General features: G+C 34.2%; 1 protein-coding gene across 1 annotated transcript in view; it reads left to right on the top strand.

Annotated features, from left to right (window-relative positions):
• Window positions 1-25,258, top strand: part of igsf21 (immunoglobin superfamily member 21) — a 175,833-nt gene that overhangs the window by 55,544 nt on the left and 95,031 nt on the right. Inside the window, exon 2 of the mRNA XM_005802177.2 lies at window positions 3,651-3,763. Within this exon, the coding sequence (XP_005802234.1) occupies window positions 3,651-3,763 (113 nt within the window). The remainder of the gene's footprint in view (window positions 1-3,650; window positions 3,764-25,258) is intronic.

Genomic DNA, 25,258 nt, shown 5'->3' with positions numbered 1-25,258 from the left:
AATCGTTATGTAAATAAATCTATTGTTTAAATGATTAAGAATTGATCTGTGCAACTAAAAAACGATGAATGTGAAAAAGGACAACAGTGTGAAGTGTGGACAGAAGTGAGGTATGTTGTTGGGACTAGTACTTTTCAAAAGTGGATGTTTGTCAAAGGTCGCTTCATGGGAAAGTCAGAACAGGAGAGAAAAGAGCAAAATGGTTTGAAATGGTTTGTTGTATTCTGGTGCATTCAGAGGAGTGAGCAGCCGTTTAATTTGGTGCTGGGTTTAAGCTCCAGCGTCTTTTTTATGGTGCAGAAACAGCACAGTGTATATCTTACAAGACACAAGATTAATGGTGGTTACTTCAAACATCATAAATGGTTTTTTTGTCTTTTATGTACATGGATAAATCAATGTGAATGTTACTGCGTAGCTATAAGGGTTTTATTCTTTTTTTGTTCCTATTAACCACAAAGTGGATCTAGCTTTTCATGAGTTTATTGACACTAAATGCTACGTTAGAGCAACCAGATTTTCTTGTTTTAAACAATATCAAAAGTAAATTTTCTTATATTTAAAAATCTCTGATATATTCACCTTTGGCCATACTGACACAGATTCACAAGAAGTTTTGTTCAAGTTGCAGTGTGTGCAGCTTGTGTGTGATTTTGAGAATGACACATTGTCTTGTGTTTTCCATACAGTGCCAAATTAGGGAAAAGCAACATTAATGAAGTTGATGTAGTGGTCTTGGATTCTGTGGCATGCTTTTGGTTTCACTTGATCCCTCAGATGAATGAGTCACGGAAAATTACAGTGTTGTTTTTTAGTGGAAATCACTTTTCCCTGCTCATGGAAGTGGTCACTTCTGACATAATGTTTTCTCTATCCAGGCTGCATGAGAGGTCAGAAGATGTTTTCTGAAAAGTGAAATTGTTAATTGTTTTGTTACAATTTCACTATTAGATAATATTTTATGTATCAAGCATGTCGTGAAGGATTGCTTTTCTTTAGGTGCAGGGAACAATGTATTTATAAATTTCTGAACCAGGTTTTTGCTCAAACAGCATTCCTTTTAGGATATGTTTGTTTTCTCTCGGGTCTACCTATTATCCCAAGTTAATTGCCTTTGTACTCCCCTGCTGCAGTTTGCAAGATCTAATCTTCTGTTTCTTCAGATATAGTAACTGTATATATTTAGGGTTACGACACCGTATCTGCAGGTTTCAGGCAACGTGTAAGCTATTTTGCAAATTGCTGATGATCAAACAGTAAAGTATCCTTCATGAAGACTTGGCCATTAAATCTTTTTCAGTTTTTTTTCTGCTTGGTTTTTAAATAATTGATTATACACAGAGCTGAACAGTGGTATAGTGGTTAGGACTGTTGCCCCTCAGCCATCACACCCATTCTAACATTAAGCAGATACATAGAACAAGCCAGTGTGTGGATATGCAACCATTTTCTTAAGCTGAACAAAAACAAAACTAAAGTAATTATTTTTGAACCTATGAATAATGAAGATTTGTAACACAGCTGTAGTTGGTAAAGCTAAAAACATCGAGAGAACTACAAAACTGTTGAAACACTGAGTTCCTTTAAATCAAGGCTAAAACCCAGCTATTTAGAGTTTCCTTTGATTAATAATTATTGATTTCTTTCACTGCTCTTTATTTTGCCACTATAGCAATGTTTGTTTTTGGTATGTTTATTGTGTTTTGTATATACAGTATAATTTATACTGTTTTGTTGCTAAGATATACTTTACAAATAAACTTGAGTTGACAGCAAGAAGGTTGTGTTTCTATTTCAGCTGATCTGTATTTATGTGGATTTTTTTGTTAGATATGTGTGCATGTGTACAACCACACCTACACACCCCCACCTGACAAAACCCCCCCAAAACCTGTGATTCCATGTAGAGGGTGAACTCCTCCCTTTTCCCTCTGAATATTACCAGTCATCCAGCTCCCACAGCCCTGCAGGAAATAAAATATATGTAGAGATAATCATACATGTGGTTCGTTAATATGCAATGCAATTGCTTATTGTGTACTTCAAAACAATTTTTGCATAAAACTAGTCTAGTTTAGCACCAGAGTAAACTATAACAGTCCATTTTTCTCTCAACAATATTTGAGTTATACATTAGATTTTTTTTTATATGGTCATTTCCATTACTTAACTTTTCAGTTGTAATTTGGATATTGATGAAAGCATTTTTTTTGTCTTTCCCTACTGTTCGCACAGTAAAATCAGTGGTGATCCCCAACTGTCTGCATGACAGATGAGATATACCCAAATGAGAACATGTGGTTAAACTTTTCTAATTTGTAATCGAGTTGGTTAACAATTAGTACTGATGAGTAATTATTTACTGATGACAGGAAGTACTTTCTAGCATTCATGGAACTAACTGGTAGCTTTTTGCCTGTTACTCTTTAGTGGTTTTTATTTTCAACAACATTTTAAAAAGCTGCCTTTTTTACAAAGTCAGTGAAACTATTAGCTTTATTTTTGTTTCGGTAAAATCAAAGCTGGTTTGACGTATGAAAACATTTGGGACATTATTAAAATCTTCTGTTTCACAGTGGAAAAATGCTCATATATTTTCCGAAGATTGTGTTGGCAAACTGGCCACCTGCTCTTAGATCATACGATGGAAAGTATCCTGCTGGTCAAAAAGTGTCGCTATAAAGAGTAAACAGATGGTTTGTTGCTACGTGCCAATTTATGATGAGCTATGGGTGAAATAAGTGGTTAGTGACCATTCCAACATGCAATTAAAAAAAAACACGCAAGGATAGAAAGTTTAAGAAATTTAAAATCTTAGTGTAAAAATTATGTGGGATTTTCTGTAACTCCAGTCTTTCTGTACAAAACTTTTCTGCAACATTTTCATGGAAACTATCCACACTTTTCATGTACAAAATAATTTAAGTAAGATCCGAAAATGTATATTTATTTGGTACCCATTTTCTAATCAACGGGTACCAAAAGCACTTGAGAAAACAAGATAATTTTGGGAGATTTCTTGTTTTTTCTATACATTTTGCATTTGTTAAACTAATCAATAACAATTTTATGAAAATGTTTTACATTGCATAACAATGCAAACAGGAACTGCCATAGTAAAAAAAAAAATCATTTTAAACAGAAACATGGTTTTAGCAAAGCAAATAATATTTCACACAACTATGTTCATTCAGATGAACAGAATATTTGTGTAAGAAAACAGAAACACACTGCATGGCAGTGGTGAATATGTGTGAAGCTTTGGAGCACATTTTATGAGATATACTTGTGTTTCTTTGCATAGCTGAACATGATGATGGAATCATGATGATGACGGAATCGTCATGCAAAATACAACCTTATTTCCTGAGTTAATGTTTCTTAAGTGCTATTTACTAAGCAATTTGAGATCCATGTGGGAGAGTGTGTTGATTGCATGTACAATTCACTCAAGGATGATGAATGTAATTTTCCCATAGAAAAATAAGGCAGAATAAATTTGATCTTTGAAAGTAATTTGACAACTTTTTAAATAATACTTTTTTCTTAGTCAAATATAAACTTTTGAATTAAAAAAAGGATATTGGCAATATGTTTTAGCAGCATTATTTAATTAATAATTTTTGTCATTCCTTTTGTGTATTTTTCAGGATATTTGACAGTTACCATAGAGCCACTGCCTCCTGTTGTTGTCGGTGAGACTGTAACCCTCAAATGTAACTTCAAAACCGATGGAAGGCTGAGAGAGATTGTTTGGTACAGGGTGAGTATGCTTTCAAAGCCATTAAGCGCTAGATGGTCTTTACAACATCCATATCTGTTATTCCATCCATACAGTCAATACCAAAAGCTATTTCACATGCTTATTGTGACATTAGGAAATCAGCCATGCATGATCATTCAGTCAATAACGGAAGCCACATCACGTGTTTATGGTTGTTTTAAGGGAGCAGCCATGTCCTGTCATGCTACAGTTTTTAGGAGACAAGCTGTTATTTGGGCCAGCTGTAAGAGATGCATAGCAAAATGATCCTTGGGAATTTGTTTTCACCATCTGATGGTCATCATTGTCATTTCCTAATTGTTCACAGCTGGTGATTCAACCATCATTTAAATCCCAATTGTGCAAGTGCCACTAATAATTAAGTTTGGGTTGAATGAGGAAACAAAACTTTATGAGCATATAAGTTTGTTAAAAAAAGAAAACAAGCATGCTGTGAAGTTGTGCCAAAACACATATTTCCTAAATATCTGCTGGACATTACACTTCTGGAAAAGGACATTTGTTCAACTTCAAGACAGTGAAAAACACTTGAATATAAAAGTCGAGAATGCTTCTGCTGCCACATTCTTCTACAACCTTTTGTTTTGACTCAAAAAGAAAACTTTAAAATCATTTTTGAAAGCTATGCATATTTGCGCCAGACTTTGTCAGTGAAACTGATAAATGGTGAATGTGGGAGGTTGCAGATGAATTGTAGATACTGAAATGTCATTGATGCGGTCTGTTTTTATGAAATGCAATCTTGCTACTATTGAATCACACACGAATGATTAATGAGTTTCCCAAACAAGCAAGTGCTCAGTCACATAAGCAAGTGCTCAGTCACATGTATTGCTAAGGTGACTTTGCTGATCCCGCTTGAACTATTGTATCCCTGCTGCTCTAAATGCACCGGGTGGTTCAGACTTCCTCCAGATGCTGCTTTTTTGAGAGCCGACTGAATGTAAAAGCTCAGTTAGCTCCAAGTGATTTGCTAAAAATTCTAATTAATAACTTAACAATTCTTTTAAAAAAATAATGGTACATAAGGCATATTTTTGCAACCTGTGTAACATGTATGTTTGCTATGGCCCACTTGGTGGTTTCCCCTTATTGTATAGTTTAAAAAATGCATCTTAAAAAAGCTGTAAATTTGATTTATTTACATCAACTTTGTACAAAATGTCAGACACTTTACTGCATTTTCAAATTTATTATCTGTCCACTGCAAATGCACAGATGTCCATTCTTCTGCAAAATGTTAACATATCCAGGGCAAGCAAATGTTAGTGACAGACACAAATCTAAAATAAAGTAATGATGACAGATTTATTTTCTTTTAAATTTAATTTGCCAAAGCTATGCAGTTAAAATCCATACTCATATATATAATTTGTTTTGTTAGAATCAATACTCATACTATATAATTTGTTTTGTTGTGTAGCTTGTCAGGGATACGATCTATTATAGCATACATTTCATTGGAATATTACCTTCTATAAACTGGCTATTTGTATACATAAATTGACTTGTGACAGTTGAAACATTTACTGCGTTCATGTTTCCATCCCTCAAACAGTCAGTTGGCCTACATAAACTTTTCCATGGTCTAATTATTGACATTTTTTCATGCAATCATTACAGCTTACATTTCTGCACTTTACCCCGTAATTATTTCACACCAGGTTTGATAGCCAGAACAGTACAGCATCAGACTACAGTGACATTTACCACTGTTTCACTCCTGCAACCTCAACAAAAAACTATTCACTAATGGGCAGAATGTTATTGCTTAGCCAGGAATTTTGTCTTTGGACTTGCCTCTGCTTTCTCTATTTTATGATTGTGATATAAAACAGTGTATCTGTACTTATCTTTCCAAATGCTGACCTTTCAAGGTAGGACATAAAGAGATTTATGGCAGTTTGTCACAGCAGCGAAAGTGATCTATGATGTTAAGGGGAATGCGCAATTTCATTTAATCAAGCTGGGTCTGCATCATAGTGCATTGTTTTGCTTAAATTCTGTCAGCTTGCTGCAGTGTCCATGAATATTTGTGCTTTGAGCAACCACTTTGAGAATTGAGCTTCTTGTATTAAGTATTCTCATGAGGAAAGTAAGGAGGTTGTAAGAGAGATTTGCCCCATGTCTCTGGAGTCTGCTGCTCAGCACAACTGCTGATGAATTATAAATCAATTACCCACACTTGGCTGCCAAAGTTTCTTTAATCTCTGCCTTTTATTTGACTAAACACTGTTGACTCCTCATTTTATATCCTGTTCAAATGGACTGCGGAGTGATCTTACCTGGGGAATCTTTGCTTTTTTAAAATTCAACCAAATTACATTAAAGGCTGAATAAGCTAAATATTTCAACATGATCATTTGTCGTGCAAGTGTTTGACATATTCTGTTTGAGGATAGAGCTTTCAGACTTAATGTGTCAGAAGATGTACTGACGTTAAAGCGATAATTATTGCTGAAAATTTTTCAAACAAAACCTGCTCAAATTTCTGCAGTTATATCCAAAACTTCACACATGAAAATTATTTTCTTTGAATCCCTTTAATGAAGAATATTTTTATTTTAATGTGACTTCCCTCCATGCTAGTGAGGGTCTATTGGAAAAATTACACTTTTGGTTAGTCAGTAGCTAAACAGTTTTTCATCATTCAAGCTTTAGGTTCAGATGTTTTACTTACTATGTCTTCAGACTCCACTTCTGTCTTATCTAAAAATATTGAAGACTATTGATTTATGTTTTTCTCTTGAGCTGCTGAAGTGATTCCCAGGTCAATAGCTCTTGTGCATTTTACATCAGAGAATCTTGTTATCTTTACCCATCATACTGGATAGCTAGGTTTGTTTGTTCTTAGTTCATCTTCATGTTTTATTTTTTCTAAAAATATTCTTTGTTAAACCAGCAACATGCTAACTTGGGACAATCAACATCCCAAATCTTTGATTTTCACATGATCTCAAATTGAGGTCTGAATACATGATGTTTTGCTGTGGTGTGTGAACCAATTACATTTAGAAAATTCACAGCTTTATAGCTCATAGCACATTAAATACAGTACAAAACATTTTTTAGGTAGTTTGAATTTTTTAAATACTTTTTTGTACAAAGAATTCCTGGATTCCTGACTATGTGCCGTTTCCTCAAAAGTAAAGTAGAAAAAAGAAACTGTGTTTATGTCAGAAAGGTTGAAGAAAAACAAAATTATATGACATGCTTGTGTTCTGTGAAACCAGTGTGTGTATGTTGGTTTTATTGTTTATTTCAAGCAAGCAAAAGTGGTCTAGCAAAAAAATAGAAAAGAAAAAGCAGAACAGAAAAGAAAAAAAATATCTTTTTTTTCTTAAAAGTTCGGTATTTTTTCCCAAATATTTTCCGTGTTTAACAGAACACTCATAGTTCTAGGGCTATAAAAGCAGCATCTCCCTTAGAAATCTTGTTTTTTGACAAGATTACATTATGTGTATGGAATTATTATTTCAACATTAATTTCACTGAGGAATTCAATTCTGCCCCAAAGCTGCATGCAAGGGGGATATAAAATTCAATAATTCAAAAGAAAAAGCTCAATAATACACAGAATCCGAACACTTGTAAATGTAGAGGTGAAAACTTCTCCCAGTCTATCCTGCACAACCTCTTTTACTCTCTCCTGACTTGCTAACAACTCTCTCTTTGCACACATTTTGCTAGTGATTTCCTCAAGCTTTTCAGGTTTGTAACTATGATCACTCATAGAAATGCACGTTTGACAAAGAATGACAGATGTGGCCTTATAGGAGATTTTTCTTCCACTAAAACAGTTGCAGAGTTCTTGGTGTAGTAGGCTATGTCTGATAAAATTTGCATCTACTGGGACCCAAGAGTAATCGATTTAATTTATTTTAAATGCTTCGATGGGAGATTTATTGTGTTTAAAAGTTTCTGTTAAAATATCTGTTGACTGCATAAAGATGTTATTCTAACATTGCAGCAGCCTTTTACCAGCTGCAATAGCAGTGTAAATAGTCTTGCAATGTGGTTCCCGGCCTTGCTGGTCAGCACCCACTACTCTGCTTTAGGTTCGTCCATAAAGCATATGCTGACACATATCTGATTTTAATGACTGAACATCAAAAACACATCAAATGCCAAACAAGACAACTTTAATTTAAGTTAATATATTGTAATATCTTTTTGTACCACATGTAAAGACTTTATTTTTCATGTTGCTAGTGTGAACAAATAGTATCATTTGCAAAATCTACTTTTCATTAATGTAGGTAGGATTATATAATGTGTGTAAAAGCATCATTATTTTTGTTGCAAATATGAGTCAGTCTGTAACACACAAAACACATGTGGCTTCAACTAAGGAAAACAAAACATAACATTAGCAGATTCTTATCTTTTTATGCCTTCTACAAGCTTTTCTGATCATAATCGTATATGAATAGAACCTCTTTTGATGCTCTTATTTTGTTTCACTCAAGATAAGAAATGGAGACGAAAAGTACAAGTGAGGGAGAATGAGAGCAGCCCACTGTAATGGATGTGGTATAGCTCAGTATCTAATGTTTCAAGAGCAAATAAATGAGAACCTTTCAACTCTATATGATATTGCACTACAGGCCACATGACTGCTTTAGCGAGTGGTGAACTGGCGGACTGCGGATTAAGCACCACAGATATGTAATGCCAACAAGCTGTCCTCTATGCTTAACGTCATTGCAAATAGTGATGATGCATATTTGATAGTGGGATACTAATGTGATGGCTCTTTGGAACAAGAGTTTTAGAAAGGCAGTGCATGGTTAGATGCAGCCTCTAAAAGACAAGCACAATCATCTCATGCTTGTTTTAATTTGTGTCATTTTAATTAATACGTGCATATGAAACTTCTCCCAGTGGGCACCCAGGTGTGCTAAGCTGACAGCACAGGAGCAAGTGGTGTCTTGCTTGTTGAGTGCTCCTATGTGCTGTGTTTAATTTTAATCACTGGCTTACCCAGCTCTTCCCTCCTGCTCACCCAACCCACCCTCAACTCTGTCCACCATAGAATCTCTCTCATCTGTGACTTTACCCCTCTGGGATCTTTTTCACACCAATAAAAGTATCTTCCCTAAAACATTTTCTAATTAAATAAAAGCCTGCCTGCTAGTTGAGGCATTTTCTGCAAGCATTTGCTTGAGTTAGCTTTGTCCATTTATCCAGTTTATTTAATTTATTTTGACATGCTTGTATTTTTATCCTGCGCTCTGAGACACATCTCTCAATATTTCATGAGGTCAGGTCTAATAATTGACTTTACATGGTAGCATTTAATATCAGCAACACTAAAAAGAAAAATATACACTATCACTTACAAGCATTTTGTTCTATTCTATCAAAAAGGCTATGTATCAGTTTATATATGAAAATTGAATTCGCAAATGTTTAACTATTGTTCCATACATATTTTTTTGTTTTCATATAAAATAAATGGAGTAAACATCATCTGCATCAGATGAAACTTGCTATTCACACCCTCAGCAAGTCATCAGTGTTTTGGAACTAGGTGGATGCCATAGAAATGTTCCAGTTGTGTCAGTCTTTCCAGCGTCTGTTTGAATTATAAATGTGTACATTCTCAACTTACCCACTTGTTTACCTAAATTGTTTACTTCTACATTTCAGTCCTTCATTCTTTCACTGCAGAGGAACTGCTTATCTTTGTTTTGAAGGACAACTGTTCATGCGGCATCAATGCACCGAGAAGTGAATCAGAACAAGTTTAGATTGTTTCCTACTGTGAGTTTCAATGTCTTGATTGTCATAAATATTTGAAGTTGTAGCACAAAAACACAATGGCTTCAAGCACATGCTGCATGTGAGACACAAGGAACAGTGATTCTTTACCTGCTGCTGAAAATCTCTCCAACCATTTCATGCTAATCGGAGTTGGCATGTTAGACTCTATGCTGCTATTATGTTTTATGTTCTCAGTTCTTGTAATAGAGAACGAATATTTGATATTGGTTTACATCTCTTCACATATGTCGAAGCTGACATTTATGTTCAGCCTTTTACAAAAATCAATTGCTTATAATATCCAGAAAGGGCAATAAGAAAAGACAGCCATAAATTGTAATTGTCAGCCTATGTAATCTCTGGATGCTTTTCAAGGTTTAATGAAGCCATCTGCCTCCACAAATTGATAGCTTTGACAACTCTCCCAGAGTTGTATTATGAGAGTATCACAACTGTATATATGGATTTTCTGGGGAAAAAAAACAATCTATAATCTATCTATTGTGAAAATATATTATTTTTTTCTAAATTATTTGAGTAAGTCGTATGTGTTTTCTTAGATTTTCACAGTTTATTTAATTTGAATTATGAAGTACTGTATGGTGCTGCATTTTTTTTATAGAGAGGTGTATTCAGGTTATCAGTGAATCTGGTTTCCTGTCTATCTAAATGCTTCACCATGGGTTCAGCAATGCATCTTAGACCTTCTAATATTTTTTTAACTACATTCAATGACCCTTTATTTTTTATTTTTCATTATTTGTTTTATTTAGTTGGTGAGCTTTCATGCTGCATGCACATTTCCTAAGCACTGACATATTGCTTACTCTGGCTGACATTTGTATTCAGCCTTATTCATTCTGGTAAACTTAAGAGTATTTGCAAACTGCCTGCAAAAGTGAGCTCTCAATACCAATATCATTTCCTATGGAGCACATCTAAAAGCTCAAAAAATGGCAATAGAATGTTTCATATTCATGAGTTAGAATTGCTGTCAAAGTTGAGATGTAAATCCAATTCAGAATCTGTGGCAAAACTTAAACTTCACTTTTTCCAGATGACCATTATCCAATATGACAAAGCTTGAACTTTTTTGGTAGGTCTCTAGATATTCAAAGGTGATAAAAACATGCTTCAAAACACTTGCATTCTAACTCTAAATGCAGTTAGAATGAACTACAAAGTGTTCACTCAGAGTAGCTGAACGCAAATTCAAGTCACATGTTTTAGATTTTTTTAAATATAATACAATGAAAAACATTCATCATCTTCCTTCTTCGCAATAACCCATTACTTTGTGTCAATATACCAGATAAAATATCACATAAAATTGCAATAAAATAAATTTATTTATACTTGTGCTTTTGATTTCAAATAATTTGGAAAAGTTCAATAGGAATGGATACTTTGCAAGGCGCTCCAGTAAACTGTTCTCTGTCTAATTGTTACACCCCTATTTTTCACAAAATAATTTAAAAAAAAACATTTTTCAGATTTACTCGTGGCCCACATTTGATAAATCCAATTGAAGATGCTGACAGTGTCTAAGCATGATATAACAGCTATGCAAATGACTTATCTCATGTAGTCGTCAGCCAAGGAATGTAGAAATGCATTACCTGAGGGCAATGTGTCACTAGATTTAAGCTTCTTCCTGTCATGTGCTGCTGCCAAATTCAGTGGCAAAGATATGTTGCTGGATACTTGCCTGAAAAGTGGAGTGTTTTTCTAGCCAGTAATCCTGTTGCTTGACTGCAGAGAAACACAGGAGGCGTCATATGTTAAATCCTAGTTCAAATTCTTCAAGACAGGGTTGCCTGGGCAACTGGAATCCCTGACTTCACAGGAGAGCTCACAGAGCGAGTTCGCACAACACACTCCTCTGGGGGTTTTGGGTGTCTAACTTCCTGCTGTTTAGTCCCCAGGTGTGAAAGTCTAGTTTCAAAATTTGCTGTCTTAGGTGTCATCTACTGTTTTATTGTCGCATACAAACAATTCATCTACCTATATGCCTCCTTGTATGTTTTTCAGCCTGGTTAAAAGTTCCATTTATTACCGTAAAGAGTAGCACAGATCAGTATCTGCACGACTCAGTGTGAGTATGTGCCAAAAAAGGCTTCAATGTCCATAGTGCTGATCAGGCTCTGAAGGTCAGGAAAATAAACATCACTTACATCATTTGCTGTAGAAAAAAACATTCTTGGATTTATTTTTTGCTCTTCTTTTACAGTGCAATATTTTCGTCTCAAGGCTGTATGTAATCATCATTAATATTTCTGATTCTTACCTTTTTTTTCATGTATTCCTGCTGCTGTTAGGCAATTAAGATGACAGTTTGGCTTACTTTTGTCTGTAAGAAAGTGCTAACTGAGTCATTTAATTTGTGTACTCTGCTGTAACATGTTTTGCCTTCCTCTTTAAACTGCTTGTTTGGCCGTATAATATTATTAAAGTGAGGAAATAAGCATCACAATACCTTCATGTTGCCTCTCTGTATGAGAAGAATCAACTTAATATTTATATATGTGTATCATATCAAGCCAATATTGCATTTTATGTACATTAGTTGGGAAAATCATCTGTTCTGATCACCAAAGAACTTAATGTAAGGCCTAAATGTTTTCCTGCAAAAATGCAGGTAAGTTCTGCCTTTTTGCAATAGCTTTGTGGCATGTTACATAAGATGTTTATTGTCTTTTCCAATTTTCTGTTTTCAATACAGTCTAATTTTACTGACTGAAAATCTCAAGTGCAGACGTTTTTGCTTGTTCTACGAATGCGACTGGCAGAATTTCAAGAGATAAATGCATAATTATGATGTCAAAACATTTGCATATGGGCAAAACAATAAGATTCTTATTTCCATACAAACATACATAAAAAGAACATATCGCTTTATATTGCTTTTACAGTCATATTTTTTAACTTCTGTTTTGGTGGTGAAATAAGTAATGTAATTCCCCTTGAAACTGAGGTATAGACTTCTGCCATCTTCATTAGCCTGCTGCTCTGTGCCGAATGTGGTACCCCCAGGGGAATAGGAGATAAGGTGATATGGATCACTGCACTGCAACCTTCTCCTTTTAAGGATGTCACTGGGGCAAATAAGCAGCCTGTTATACAAGGAATGATAATTACACACTTCATGTCGCCAAAGTACAGGATGAGTCCCTTTTGTTATCCACAAATGCTAATGGAAACAAAGGGACAGATCATTGCTATTCCTGTCTGAGAGCTTTTGCTTCTAGTGACTGGGATGACAATGGGATATTTTGTCTCCATGCTGCCTAGAGTGTATAATACCTCCCCATTGTCAGCATCTCCCAGAGCTCCTGAGGCATCTATCAAAAGCATACTCTGGATCTAATTAATGAGGTAAATGAACAAATGATTGTGAGAAGGGAAAAAAACCCGCTATGAGGTCACTTGATTTTTCTTCCCCTACTGACTCATTTTACCTCATCACTGTATAATTAAGACATGCTATAGTTCAATTGCTATAACATACTTATTTACATTGGAGAATAAGTGGATGTGAAGCATGGTTAATTAATTTCTCTATAGTAGACTGCAAAAGTTTGGTTTATAATTCACCACACCAAGGAGAAAGAGAATAACTGATGAAATGATGACTTATAAGGACATATGCCAGCCAGGAAATCATTTATTTTAGATGGCAAGTACCTTGCTTCTGCTTGTGTCTTTTCTAGGCTTACTGTCTTTTTTTTAATACATTTTCAACAAATCTTGAAAAATTATAATCCCCCAAGCAAAATCACCAATACCAGATTTTTGAAATCTATTCTTACCATCAGAGAATGATTAAACAAGAAAGTGATTACTTAGCGATTAGGAGTGGATCAGAGCCTCTTTGTGACATTTGCATTGGAGGAGGAAGTCATTTTCATGCCAGAGGAGTCTTAGCCGTGGGCTCTTCTCTGGCTCAACAACACACTCTGGGGTCCTATGGGGGTATAAATGGAGCAAAACTATTACTTTTTTAGTTTATGCACTTTGTAGCCTCCTTTCTTTGATACTTTTGATGAACTGTGTTTAGATGCACTTTCACATGCTTAAGAAATCAATAATAAACACAGACAACTAATGTGGTTTTCCACTTCTTAATTCATGTACTTCTTTTTATAAGAGTCCTTTGTGTTAGCTGATTCTTTTTTCTTATTTCTGTTTAATATTTTATAGAGTGTTTATGTGTTACTGTGATGCAGTTTCTGCATGTGGACAAATTACGGAGTGATTCTTATGTTTATATATTGCCCAGCATTTCTGTGACTTATAAGGACTCTAACCTCACACACTAACACATGACCATCACAAAGAGAGGCTTTTGAACACTTTGCTGATGATATGGCAGACTGCACTTCACCTCTATCTCCCACAGGACACCGTGTTCATGATTTTCTGAAAGATTTTCAAATTTCAAATTGTCAGACCACAGGTGAGTTTTTCATTTTGCCATCTTAAGCAATTTCAGGCTCAGAAAAGGTGCTCACATTTCTGAATCTTGTTTGTTGCATCACTGCATTTTAACTCACTTTTGTTGATGCAGCAGCAAACTGTTTTCACTGGCTCTCATTTTCAGAAGTGCCCATGCGGAGATTTACACTACACAATCATGTCTGCTTTCAATGCAGTACCGCCTCAGGGTTTCTTATTCATTTTGTCCTGGAATTTTAAAGGGGTTATAAATAGTTGTCATATTTTTCACAGCATCCAAACCTTTTTACAAAGATGGGGAAAAAGTACTTTAAAGAATTCAGGCAGTGCTTTGCCTTCTACAGCAAGTCATTTGTCTTTTCTAGCGACACATTATCCCACTGGTATAGGGATACAGAAATGACCTATAAACCTTTTCACTTGCTGACATTGTCATTTGGATTTAGACATTACTAAACATGTCAATATGTCATGATTTGTTTATGTTTGCAGCTTCTAATCTGCTCTAAAGTCACACGACAACAAAATGACAACAACGACATTATAATTTTACTTTGTAATAAACTAAAAACAATCTGCTATTTACAATTCAAAAAAAATTTTTATATGGCACCTCATCGTGACACTCGACGCACTTTACAAAAAAGTAATTTCTCTTTAATCCAACACACATTTCAATTGATTCTAGTTATCAAACAATGTATTAAGTTCAGATCATTGTTAAAATTAGCTTAAAAATGTCTATCTAAGGAAACCAGGCTAATTTCATGGAGTCATTGTGCTTGCAGAATTCACTTATCCTGGACGAGCACATAGCGACAGTGCTGCTTGGATTGCGTATGCATGCATGTAGGGGAGAGGAAAAACTCCCCTTTGAGAGTATGAAACCAGGCAAGAGGCAATCTGCCAAGACCAGCAGTCTACATGTAAATGTTAGTTTTTGTTCAAGTAATATTAGTGTAATATTAGTTAAGGTAATATAAATGCATTATCGGCTTTAGTAAGAATCACAATGACTGTGTCTTCACCACAGTCTGACATTTACACATTAAATTTACACATAAATCACATTTATCCACAAACATAATGGATATTAGATAGTAATTATTTCTATGTGAAAAAGTTGGTTTTGAGCATATCTCACATTAGCAGCTAGCAACTCCTCTAACACTTCAGTTCAGAGGATACTTGTTTGGTAACATTTAAGCAATGGAGGATTCCACACTTCTAAATTATTATAGTATGTGATGCAAATGTGAGATATGCTCAAACCCAACAGAATTTCCAATGGGACTTCAATGTATTATAACTCAATGTTTTGCCACCTCAGACAGTGATTGTCTTGGGCTATATTAGTATGAGATTTCACATGGTGTGTGTGTGTGTGTGTGTTTGTTTGTTTGTTTATTTATTATAATGAGAAGTAGAGATTGCAAATACAGCTTTCATGTTGTATTCTACAGCTGTTTTACATATTAAGCTATCAAAATTCCATTGCTCATGGTTGACTTGTTTCTTTTCACACTTGTAACCCTCAACCATCATTTTAGGTTTAACATTTTTATTTTTTTAAACCCTTATCATATTTAATAAAGGCACGCCCATACTTGAAAAAAAAAAAAAAACTGTTGTTAAGCAGCTAATATTGTGACATTTTACAGAGACTCTTAATTTATACACGACAGGGCATAGGTTTGTGCAAAGGGTGTTCTCTCTCTGACTTGGGAAGTCATAATACAAATGATTAGATATTACATTGCACCTGACAGTAGGATTGGGCAATAATTTAAAGTTTTATCATAATTTTTGTGATACTATTGTGATAAAAAATAAAATGACAATAAAAACTACTTATTACTTATGTCTTAGATAACATAAGACATAAGTATGTCTTATGTCTTATGACAATGACTGGGATTGTGTGTCACATTAATCATTGCCCCACAAACACAAATACTGCTCTTGAAAAACATTACTATTTGCAATACTCTTCTGTAGGACACCAGTCACATGCAGACGTTTGATTTATATGTGATTTATATAGACATATATTTTGAAATATATGTCTATATATTTCATATATTTTGAAATATATGTCTATATTTTCAAATATAGACATATATTCAAATGTATTTATATTTATTGATGGTTAAATTGATGAAACTGTGGAGAAAGGAGTAAAACTAACAATCCTCTGCAAAATGGACAACTCTGGGGGTTTTGCTTTTGCTTTGAAAGCTGCCTTGGAAATATGCAGGTGCTGGGCTATTCTTCTGCAGCATTCATTGTGTGTATAGTTAAAAAAAGAAGTCTAATGGGTCCAGAATACGCTAATGTGTTTGTAAAATTAAAATGGTTTCATTAATGCACAGTTCATTATTACAACCAGTGACACACTGTTCTCTGAATGTGAAAAGGACACTATGAATTTTTAAATGATGGGTTTAAATGACCCAGTCACCGATCAGAGCAATAATATAGACTTGGCCCTGTCATAACTAGACCAACTCTGCAGCCAAGGAGAAACAATTAGAGTAAAGCTTCTCTTCCCCCAGTGGGTTAAATGCAAGTGGAAAGAGATAGGTTTTGTAATAGATTTTTATCCGTGTAAAATGAGATGCTGACCTCTAGGTTCAAGACATTCAAAGGCAACAGAGGAGTGGTACAGCACAGTCCCACTGGGGCTAAACGATATTCATCCAGGACATCATTCTTATGCTGGGTCTGAGTCACACTATCAGCCATGACAGCTGCTCATCATGGCACTTATCGCCAGAGAGCCTCTAAGGGTTTTGAAAGACGAGATTGCATCCGAGCAATCAAGTTCTTTTTTTAAATGCCATCTCGTAGCTGTCGAGTTGGTCTTGTTATCATGTCATCTTCATGCATGAATGAAAGGGCAGCACTTTAAAATTGTATATCTTGTTTTTAAAGCAAACTTTTTTTTTATCTTTCTATTCCCTAATATGCCTGAGAACTTGTCCTTGTCTGTTGCGACATTGTTTTTAATCCAACACTCCAACATATATTTAAATCAACCACAGACAGATTTTTTCACTCATTAATTATCCAGCATTTTTGGATATACTTTTACTGACTTAAAACTATTTTGTGTAATTCATGCAGATTGTAATTTAATGCTGATCTAATGCCTTGCAAACAGGACCAACAGTGACACAATAAGCTAGAAAAGACTGAATTTGCAAGGTAAGATAATCCTATAGACCATAACAAGTACAAGAAACAATGAAAGCATTTTGACACTATGTTTCAGTTACCTTAAAATGAGCTATTATGGTATATTCTACAAAATTATTAGAATTGATTAAAACTTTCATTCCAAACCGCTTCTAGGTATTTAAAAAAAAAAAGAAAAAAATAACGATTCTGTCAATTAAAACTGTTAAAACTATGACAACCTTTTTAAACATTAATGGCTTGTCTACAATGGTTTTATGAGTGTCATTTCCTGTAATGCATTCTGTAAATATTGAGCAATGTTTACAGACAGTTTTGAGTGCAAACAGTTTTCTCATTTACATCTTACATGTTTACATAGTCCCTGTGACATTAATCAAGTGTAGCTCATTTTCTGCAGCCACCCACAAACGCTTTATAATTAATTTCAGAATCTAAGTCTGTTGTCTCTCATAAAACATTTTGCTTTGCAAAAAATGTTCTGCAATCCAGTTGAAGTCTTTGAGACAGAGCAAGTCAGGGGAATTTTATGTCTATTAGACCACTCATCCCCAGGGTAATTTTGAGTCCCCACAGGTAAATAAAAAATAATAATAATGAGCTAGTGTTTATTGAAATGTGTGTAAATGCATGGCATTTCTGAATTTATCTACCTGATTTATACTGAAATGCATTCCAGTCTTAGTGAAACTTTGAATAAGAGTATGTGTTTACTTTATTTCACTGATTGGTTTCATCCCAGTTTCCCTCCAAATTCAATGACAAAAATGCATAAGAATCAAATCATTTTGTTGGGTGGAGGTGGAAACAAACAAAACAAAACAAACAAAAAAAAGCTTTTAGTAAAATGAAAACAAAAAATCATGAGAACTGTATTTTTAAATTCTTATTTGATTTGGAGCACAGATCTGTGTCCTTGGTCATCTAAATTCATTTCTAATTATTACATTTATATTAACTATGATTATACAATATTATCCATTTTCAGATTATTGTTTATTTTTTATTATTGTAAGCAAAAAATATTACATGTTATCAAACAGCAGTATTCAATTAAAGCAAACATATTTCTTTTTTCAAGATAATGGTTCCAGTTAATTAACCAATCTCTAATGTGTAACTAGATCACATACTCTTCCATGTAAACATTAAAACAAGTCTGACTGATCTGTTACTTTTTTTTTTAGAGCAGAGAAAAGGAAAACCCCAGTTAATTTCAGATGGTCTGGAGGGTGATACACAACCATTTGTATTCCCAGAAACTTAGTATATGTTTGTCTAATGACAGCACGATTTTCATTTTGAAATTTTGTATTAGCTGTGTCATGCGTTTTGCCTCTGCTCCAGGGTAGTAATGTAAAAAGTGTTAGGTCAGCATTATGGAGTCTTTATTTAATACATAGTGAGCAGCACTTTAGGCCTTTATCAGCTGAGGCACACTCAAGTAACTTTGAGCCTGGCTGGATCATCCTACCCTTTTTACACACTTTATGCTCCAGTTCCTTCTGATTTACAAATTGCACACTTTGTTTAGCAACCCACCACCCCCATATTCTGATGTTAAACAGCTTTTCACAATCTAAGCCCTACAAAGAAACATTTATAATTTAGTTTAGTCTCTGTCTGCCTTGATGATGAGTCACATGTGCTGTGTATTCTGATCGATCACCACAGAGACAAATGTTATGTCAGAGGTCTCCAAATGAAGTATTGACAGAAGCATGCACACATTTTCTCTTTGAATGCCAGAGATTCTGTTTGTTCATACAAGATGGATAAATAGACCCGAATATCTCCTTGCCATTTTTCTACTTGATAGCAGGTCAAATAGATCTTACTATAAATAAAAGAAACAAAGTAACAGATCAAAACAGTCAATGCGGAGACTGCAGCCTCACCATCCCTCCACTACAGTATTGTTTAAATGCCAAATATTTAAACGTTCATACCTAGTTCTGCACAAGGATTGAATCTCTGCCCATGAACAGCTGAAAAGAGTATTTTTACTAACACTGTATAAACTGTATAAACATAACTTTGTTTTCTGTACTGTTTAACATTTAATCAGATTAAACCTCCCATGTTTAGGTCAGTTAGAATGATCAAAATTGTTCCCATTTGCGAAATGCTAGAATATTGTGAAATTCAGAATCTTTCCATACACTAAGCAAGGAAAGTTAGGTTTATTTAAAAAAATTAATTTTGTATTTTTGAGTGGTTTTGGAATGGCCATCATAAAACACTGATCTCAGGAAGTGTGTGAGCATAGATGAAAAAGTGTGCGTGAAAGAGGCAACCTACAAATGTGACTCAATTACGACGTTCTTTTTTTGTTCCACCTCTCTTACGAACTGCAACAAATATTACAAGATTACAAGAAATTCATTTTCTCATGCTAAGTTTGACTCTCTGGCTTGATGCATTGTATCTCAATTGCTTTAGTAATCCTTTATAATCATGTTTGCTTTATTGAATTGAAAGAATGCAGTTATTGGATTTATTTTTGGGACATGATTTTAGTTTACTTTTGGTAATTCCAAAAGAAAGTGGATAACCCTGTTATGGGCACTGACATAAAAGTATGCCCATAAACAGGGTAATCAAAAAGGAAAAGAAAAGGCACTACAGTAATATATTTTTGCTTTTGCATGGTGCTTACAGCTACTCTTTTGTCCATAGTAAATTATATTACATTACTTATGGTTAAAATAGCTGTGTAAAAACTATAGCACTGATTATTAGTTGGGAACACTGGATTTGTGGGACAAAATGACCTACAAAGGATAGATATGTTTTCCTGACAGAAAATAAAGAGAGCATTTTCTCAGCATTTAGACAATTTGAAAAGCTCTTGTCACTGCTGCCACTTAAATACTTCTAGTTCATTTTACTCAGTTAAGGATCGCTCCAAAGCAGAAAAGACTATTCACCCATATCCCTGGTCTGCTCAGTCAGCCTAGTTGGTATAAACCAAATAGATAGAGCAAATGGAACTTTATTGGTAATGCATGTTGAGTTATTGCTATGGCTTAGTTTAATTTAAAATGTTGGATCTATTTATGTGTGGTCTTGTGGTAAAACAGTGCAACAGTGAGCTCACTGCGCCATTGCTGTTATTTAAATTCTAATTTTGAAAGGATGCATATTTGTCTAATATTGAACTATATAGTGCTCTGGATATTTCTGTTCAAAACACAAAAAGTCAGTGAAAGACAGAGCTCTGCCAACAAATAGGATTGTTTGCTCTTTTTTCCTGATGTTTTACATCTTTGGAGTCACTGCCAATGATATTAAATTAGCTATTATATATTTTTAATGACTTTGAAATAGCTTAGCTTGGATTAAATCTTGTGTGATCTTTCACTAACTGCATCTCTCACACTGAGTGAACATGTCTGCCAGCTTGATTTAACCAATAGAGTTAAGTTTACATTTCAAGCACCAGCCCAAATTTAGCATAACACATCTCTTGAGTCTTCTTGGCATTCAGGAATGCTGAGACAGTTGCCTTTTTTGGAGTTTACTAATTCATCACGGCAATCAACTGTAAAATACACTCACTTTAAATGCCAGTAAATCCTTTGAGCTTTGCTTTTTTTCATTTTTAAATATTTAGAACATTGCCAACTGATGCATTTTATCATGTTAATGAACTTGTCAGAGTCTGGATGATACACATTGAAGAAGGGTTCTCATTTATTTTTCTGTCATGTTCTGAAAACACTTAGATTTTAGCATTTTCCTATAACTAATGTCTCAAAAGGAAACATAAAAAATAACAGCTGGTATCAGTTTGATAATTTTCACTACTATTTGAAATGAGTTGTCCAATGAAATTATACTTTTTCCCCCCTCTTTTATTATATCCATTTCAGACATTATGGCACTCAGAAGTTTATCCTGAGCACCAGCCAACTGCTTCGTCTTCATATCTTATTTTCTTCTAAATTTCAAAGCAATCACCTTAGAAAATGCTAAAAGTCCAAGAACTCACTTTCATCTTTAGGCTCCCTTATAATTATTCTGAAAGCCATGATAAAGTGCTGCATTTAAAGGCCTCCATCTCAACTGGGAATTTATTTGGTCAGGGTAAACCCTTTTCTTCACCACGCTTATATCTGTGGCCTTCTAGATAAAGTAATTATGCAAAATTTAATTCTTTTGCTGTTTTTTCTTTCCCTCAAACCTGCTCTCTGTGTCATTGTTGGAACTTTTTTGAATTTTGTTTGATAATATTTGATTTTTTAAATCAAAAATATTACTAAAAGAGATTAGTGTTGACAAGATCACTGCAGATCTAATGCAGACCGCAGTTAAAAAGTGCAGAATTGCATGTAGATTATAGTTCCACTCTAGCAGTCTATGAATGATTTACATGCAGTTTCTTTAGAGCAGCTATTTAAAATTCATTAATGTCGTCTGAAATCTTTTAAGAAACCAACATGTAGCCATTTTTGTTGAGCCAATAAGCATTTCCTGATCACACAGGGGTCCTGTATAGAGATTTATCAACTATTTCTTTATCTCACTTAAACAAAGTTTATATTAAGCTCATAAAGGCATGGATTAGAAAACGCCACTTTAGTAGTCTCAATTAAGAGCTGGATGTTCTAATCTTGTTTGATGAAACCATGATGTTGCCATGCTGACACACACACTCAAGTGGAAAATCACTAAAATATAAACTTTCATAGATGGCTGGCTCCAAGGGGTGTGCTCCTAATTGCTGTCAGTTCTGTAAGACAGAATATGAGTAAGATACAGTAAGCTGCAAAAAACAGTTTACTGTAGCTGTGTATTGTAGTTGCTCAGTATCATTTACTAAATAGTGAATTTTCTGAGTCTTTCTTTTATGGTTTTCTTTTCATGCAAGCAAGTTCATTGTCATTTATTTAATACACTGTAAAAAAAAAAAGTGATTGAAAATACACACAGCAGCCACTTTATTTTGTTAGCTTTTCCAGTGTTTGGAACCTCATTTCCTTCAGGACTGTGCTAATTCTTCATGGAAAGACTAAATAGTGTGGAAAAACATTAATTTCTCACATCATTACTCTGCCAGAACTGATCAGGGCAAGAAGAATTCATACATTTTGTGTGTTTATCATCAAAATTCTAACTCTACAATTTAAATGAAAAAGAAAATACAGACGTATTGGACCAGGATCCATTTTTTAAATCTGCTGTTAAATTTTATTGAGCCTGTTCAAACTGGAGACATGGTATCGTTTTCTTAGGTAACAGGAATGGTACTTCCTCTGTTATTGTAGTTAATCTGCTTCAAGATTCAACAAGTTGGGCATTCAGGGACAGTATTCTGAATATCTTTGTTTTAACTTGGGCTGTAGTGATGCACTAACCTCGCGATACAATACGATACGCAATATTCTGCTCATAATACAATATATTTTCAAGATTTTCTAAAATATTTTAGAGGGACAGAGTGATTTTAGTAACATTTTGTGACTGTTCCATAGACTTAGATTGAATTAATTGAACTGATGGCGTAATACTGGTGTAATAAATGTTTTTGTTATACATTTGCTTTGTTTAAATGTTAATTGTGTGACCTTGTGCATTTGGTTATGCAGAAAATTAACTTTTTTTTTATTCATTTATATTAGATCATGTAATTTATCTATTTCATTAATAATTGTAACTGGTTGTTTCATTACATGTCATTTTTAATGTACATGTGCAGCTGGGTAAAAAATGTCATGTGTGATAACTGTCATTTAATTCATATGGATTTGACATAAAACTCAATGTAGGATTTAATGTATTGATACAGATGAAAAATCGATACTTTCTGAGGGAAAAAATATCAATAAATATCATGGAATCGATAAAATTACACAGCCCTGGTTCTAACAAGTGATGTTTGGGCTACTTTTACTTTTCTAATGCCTTAGACCATTTCCTTGTTTTAGCAAATTATCTGATTTGCCAAATCAGATAAATTGGCAAATCAAATTATCATGAAAACCCCAATAGATCAGTATTTTCTGTAATACCAAAAATCATGATTTGGTCAAAGGAGCTTAAATCTTTTGTCTTACACTGTCTAATTCCCAAACATTAGACGTCATCTTCATTACATCTTGATGCCTAAATGCATTGTGTTGTTCCTGTCAGATATGTTGATTTGCTATTTGTGTTAACAAGAGAATGAAAAGGTTAACCTAATGAAATTGCTTTTAAGTGTACATCTAATCAGCATTTGAACAAGTGTTTTAGACTTTTGCACGTGTGAATGATGTTGCACATTTGAAATATGTTTACATTGCTCATTTGAAGCTACTTTGTGTTATTTAGCATTCATTTAGGAAAACAAAGAACTTAACTGAGCAGCAAAACTGGTTTCCTTAATTTGCATATGACCATGAATTAATTTTCATTAATTCATTGTTTTTTTCCCCTTCATGAGCCATGTTTGACTCTATGAAGGAGTCAGAGAGTCTCCTTCATAAAATAAAATCCTAAGTGAAGGATTTTATTCCTTCACTTAGTACAATTAAATTTAAAATTCTACCTGGTAACAACATGACTCATATTTAGTAAAGTGTTTTGACATTGCGGATCAGATTTAAAATGTCTTGTCTGTTTACTCGTTCAATTACACCATTCAAATGAGCACATATAAGGCAGGAGTACATAAAACCAGTAAAAATTTATTGCATTAGATAAATCTGTCCCCAGGTTTCTTGACGCATCTCTCAGAAGTAGTTAAGTTATCACTTAAGTCATTTTCTCACACTATCAAGTAGCGGGCACAAAACATACAACTCAAACAAACTACTGATAAATTGAGTCTAGAACAGTCTAGGAGTCTAGGAGATAAACTGAATCATAATGTAGTTCTGATGTTCCAATAGCATGCTTTGATGACAACAGTCTCATGCAAACATATCTATGGTGACATTTTTCAAGATAACAAAGCATCTGATTGGATCTGATTTATTCACATCAATCAGACTTTATTGCATATGCAATCCCTCTCTGCTTTTCTTTGCAACAAATGCATTTTGAAAATGTCTCAAAGTGCAACTCAATGACTGTGGAATGTTTTGCTTACAAAACTTACATCCACTAAATTCAATGTCTTAAATTATCCAATAATCCTGCCTTTGCATCAGATCTATTCAACAGCAATATATAGTGAAAGAATGGACAATATAAAGATAGGAATCAACAAGTATTAAGTAAATCATTACAAAGACAAAAAAGCATTAGCAATTCAACATAAACAATTTTGGATCTCATTTTATCACTTTACTTAGAACCTAAATGGCTGAAGGTCAAATAATACAGAATCCTAACCTTCAACAATAAGATTGTTGAAGATTAGAGATGCACTAGATGTTATGGACTTGATTATTTTAGATGGATTTGATTATTTTAGATGTTAGAAATTTGAGTCCCTGAAATGGGCCGAACGACTTGACATTTTGCTTGGATTTATCCCTAAAAATGTAAGACAACTTAGACTTGAAAAATTGACTTGTGAACATCGCTGGATGTTTCTTCGCTAATGTTCTCAAATAAGCCTCTGAGGTCTTCACAGCTGCTTTTATACTGTGATTAAATTACACACAGGTGTGCGTGCAGATAAAGTGGCATCTTAAGGCAAATGAATGCACTAGATTTTGTTTAAGTCCCATGAATTTTGTGGTTGTGACAAGGTGAAATTTCTCAAAATAAGTTACTGTATGTACCCGCTGAAAAAGACTGAATTAAACTGTAATTTCCTATGCTTTTTGCCGTTTTTTAACACAAATGGTAATGTTCCACTCAAGTCACTGCATTGAAAAGTGACATTAAAGACTTCTACATTGTAAGTTGTTTTTTCCTTCCAATCTCTCCAAAATGACAAAAGAGCCTGAGGTATTTTTAATCCTATGCTTAGTTCACAAGCATTCTTGTACTAACAAATAAGTGGACAGGCATACATTACTACTTCAGAAAGGTGAGACCTTTAAAAGCTCTTTTTTCCCCTTTGGTTTTTGCACCACTTAGCTCTGTCTCAGGCCACTGAATGCATTTCATATTCTGATG

The sequence above is a fragment of the Xiphophorus maculatus genome, chromosome 20 (genome assembly GCF_002775205.1).
Source record: "Xiphophorus maculatus strain JP 163 A chromosome 20, X_maculatus-5.0-male, whole genome shotgun sequence".
NCBI lineage: Eukaryota > Metazoa > Chordata > Actinopteri > Cyprinodontiformes > Poeciliidae > Xiphophorus > Xiphophorus maculatus.
Note: the sequence above shows the minus strand (reverse complement) of the source record. Positions and strands in the feature narration are given on the sequence as shown.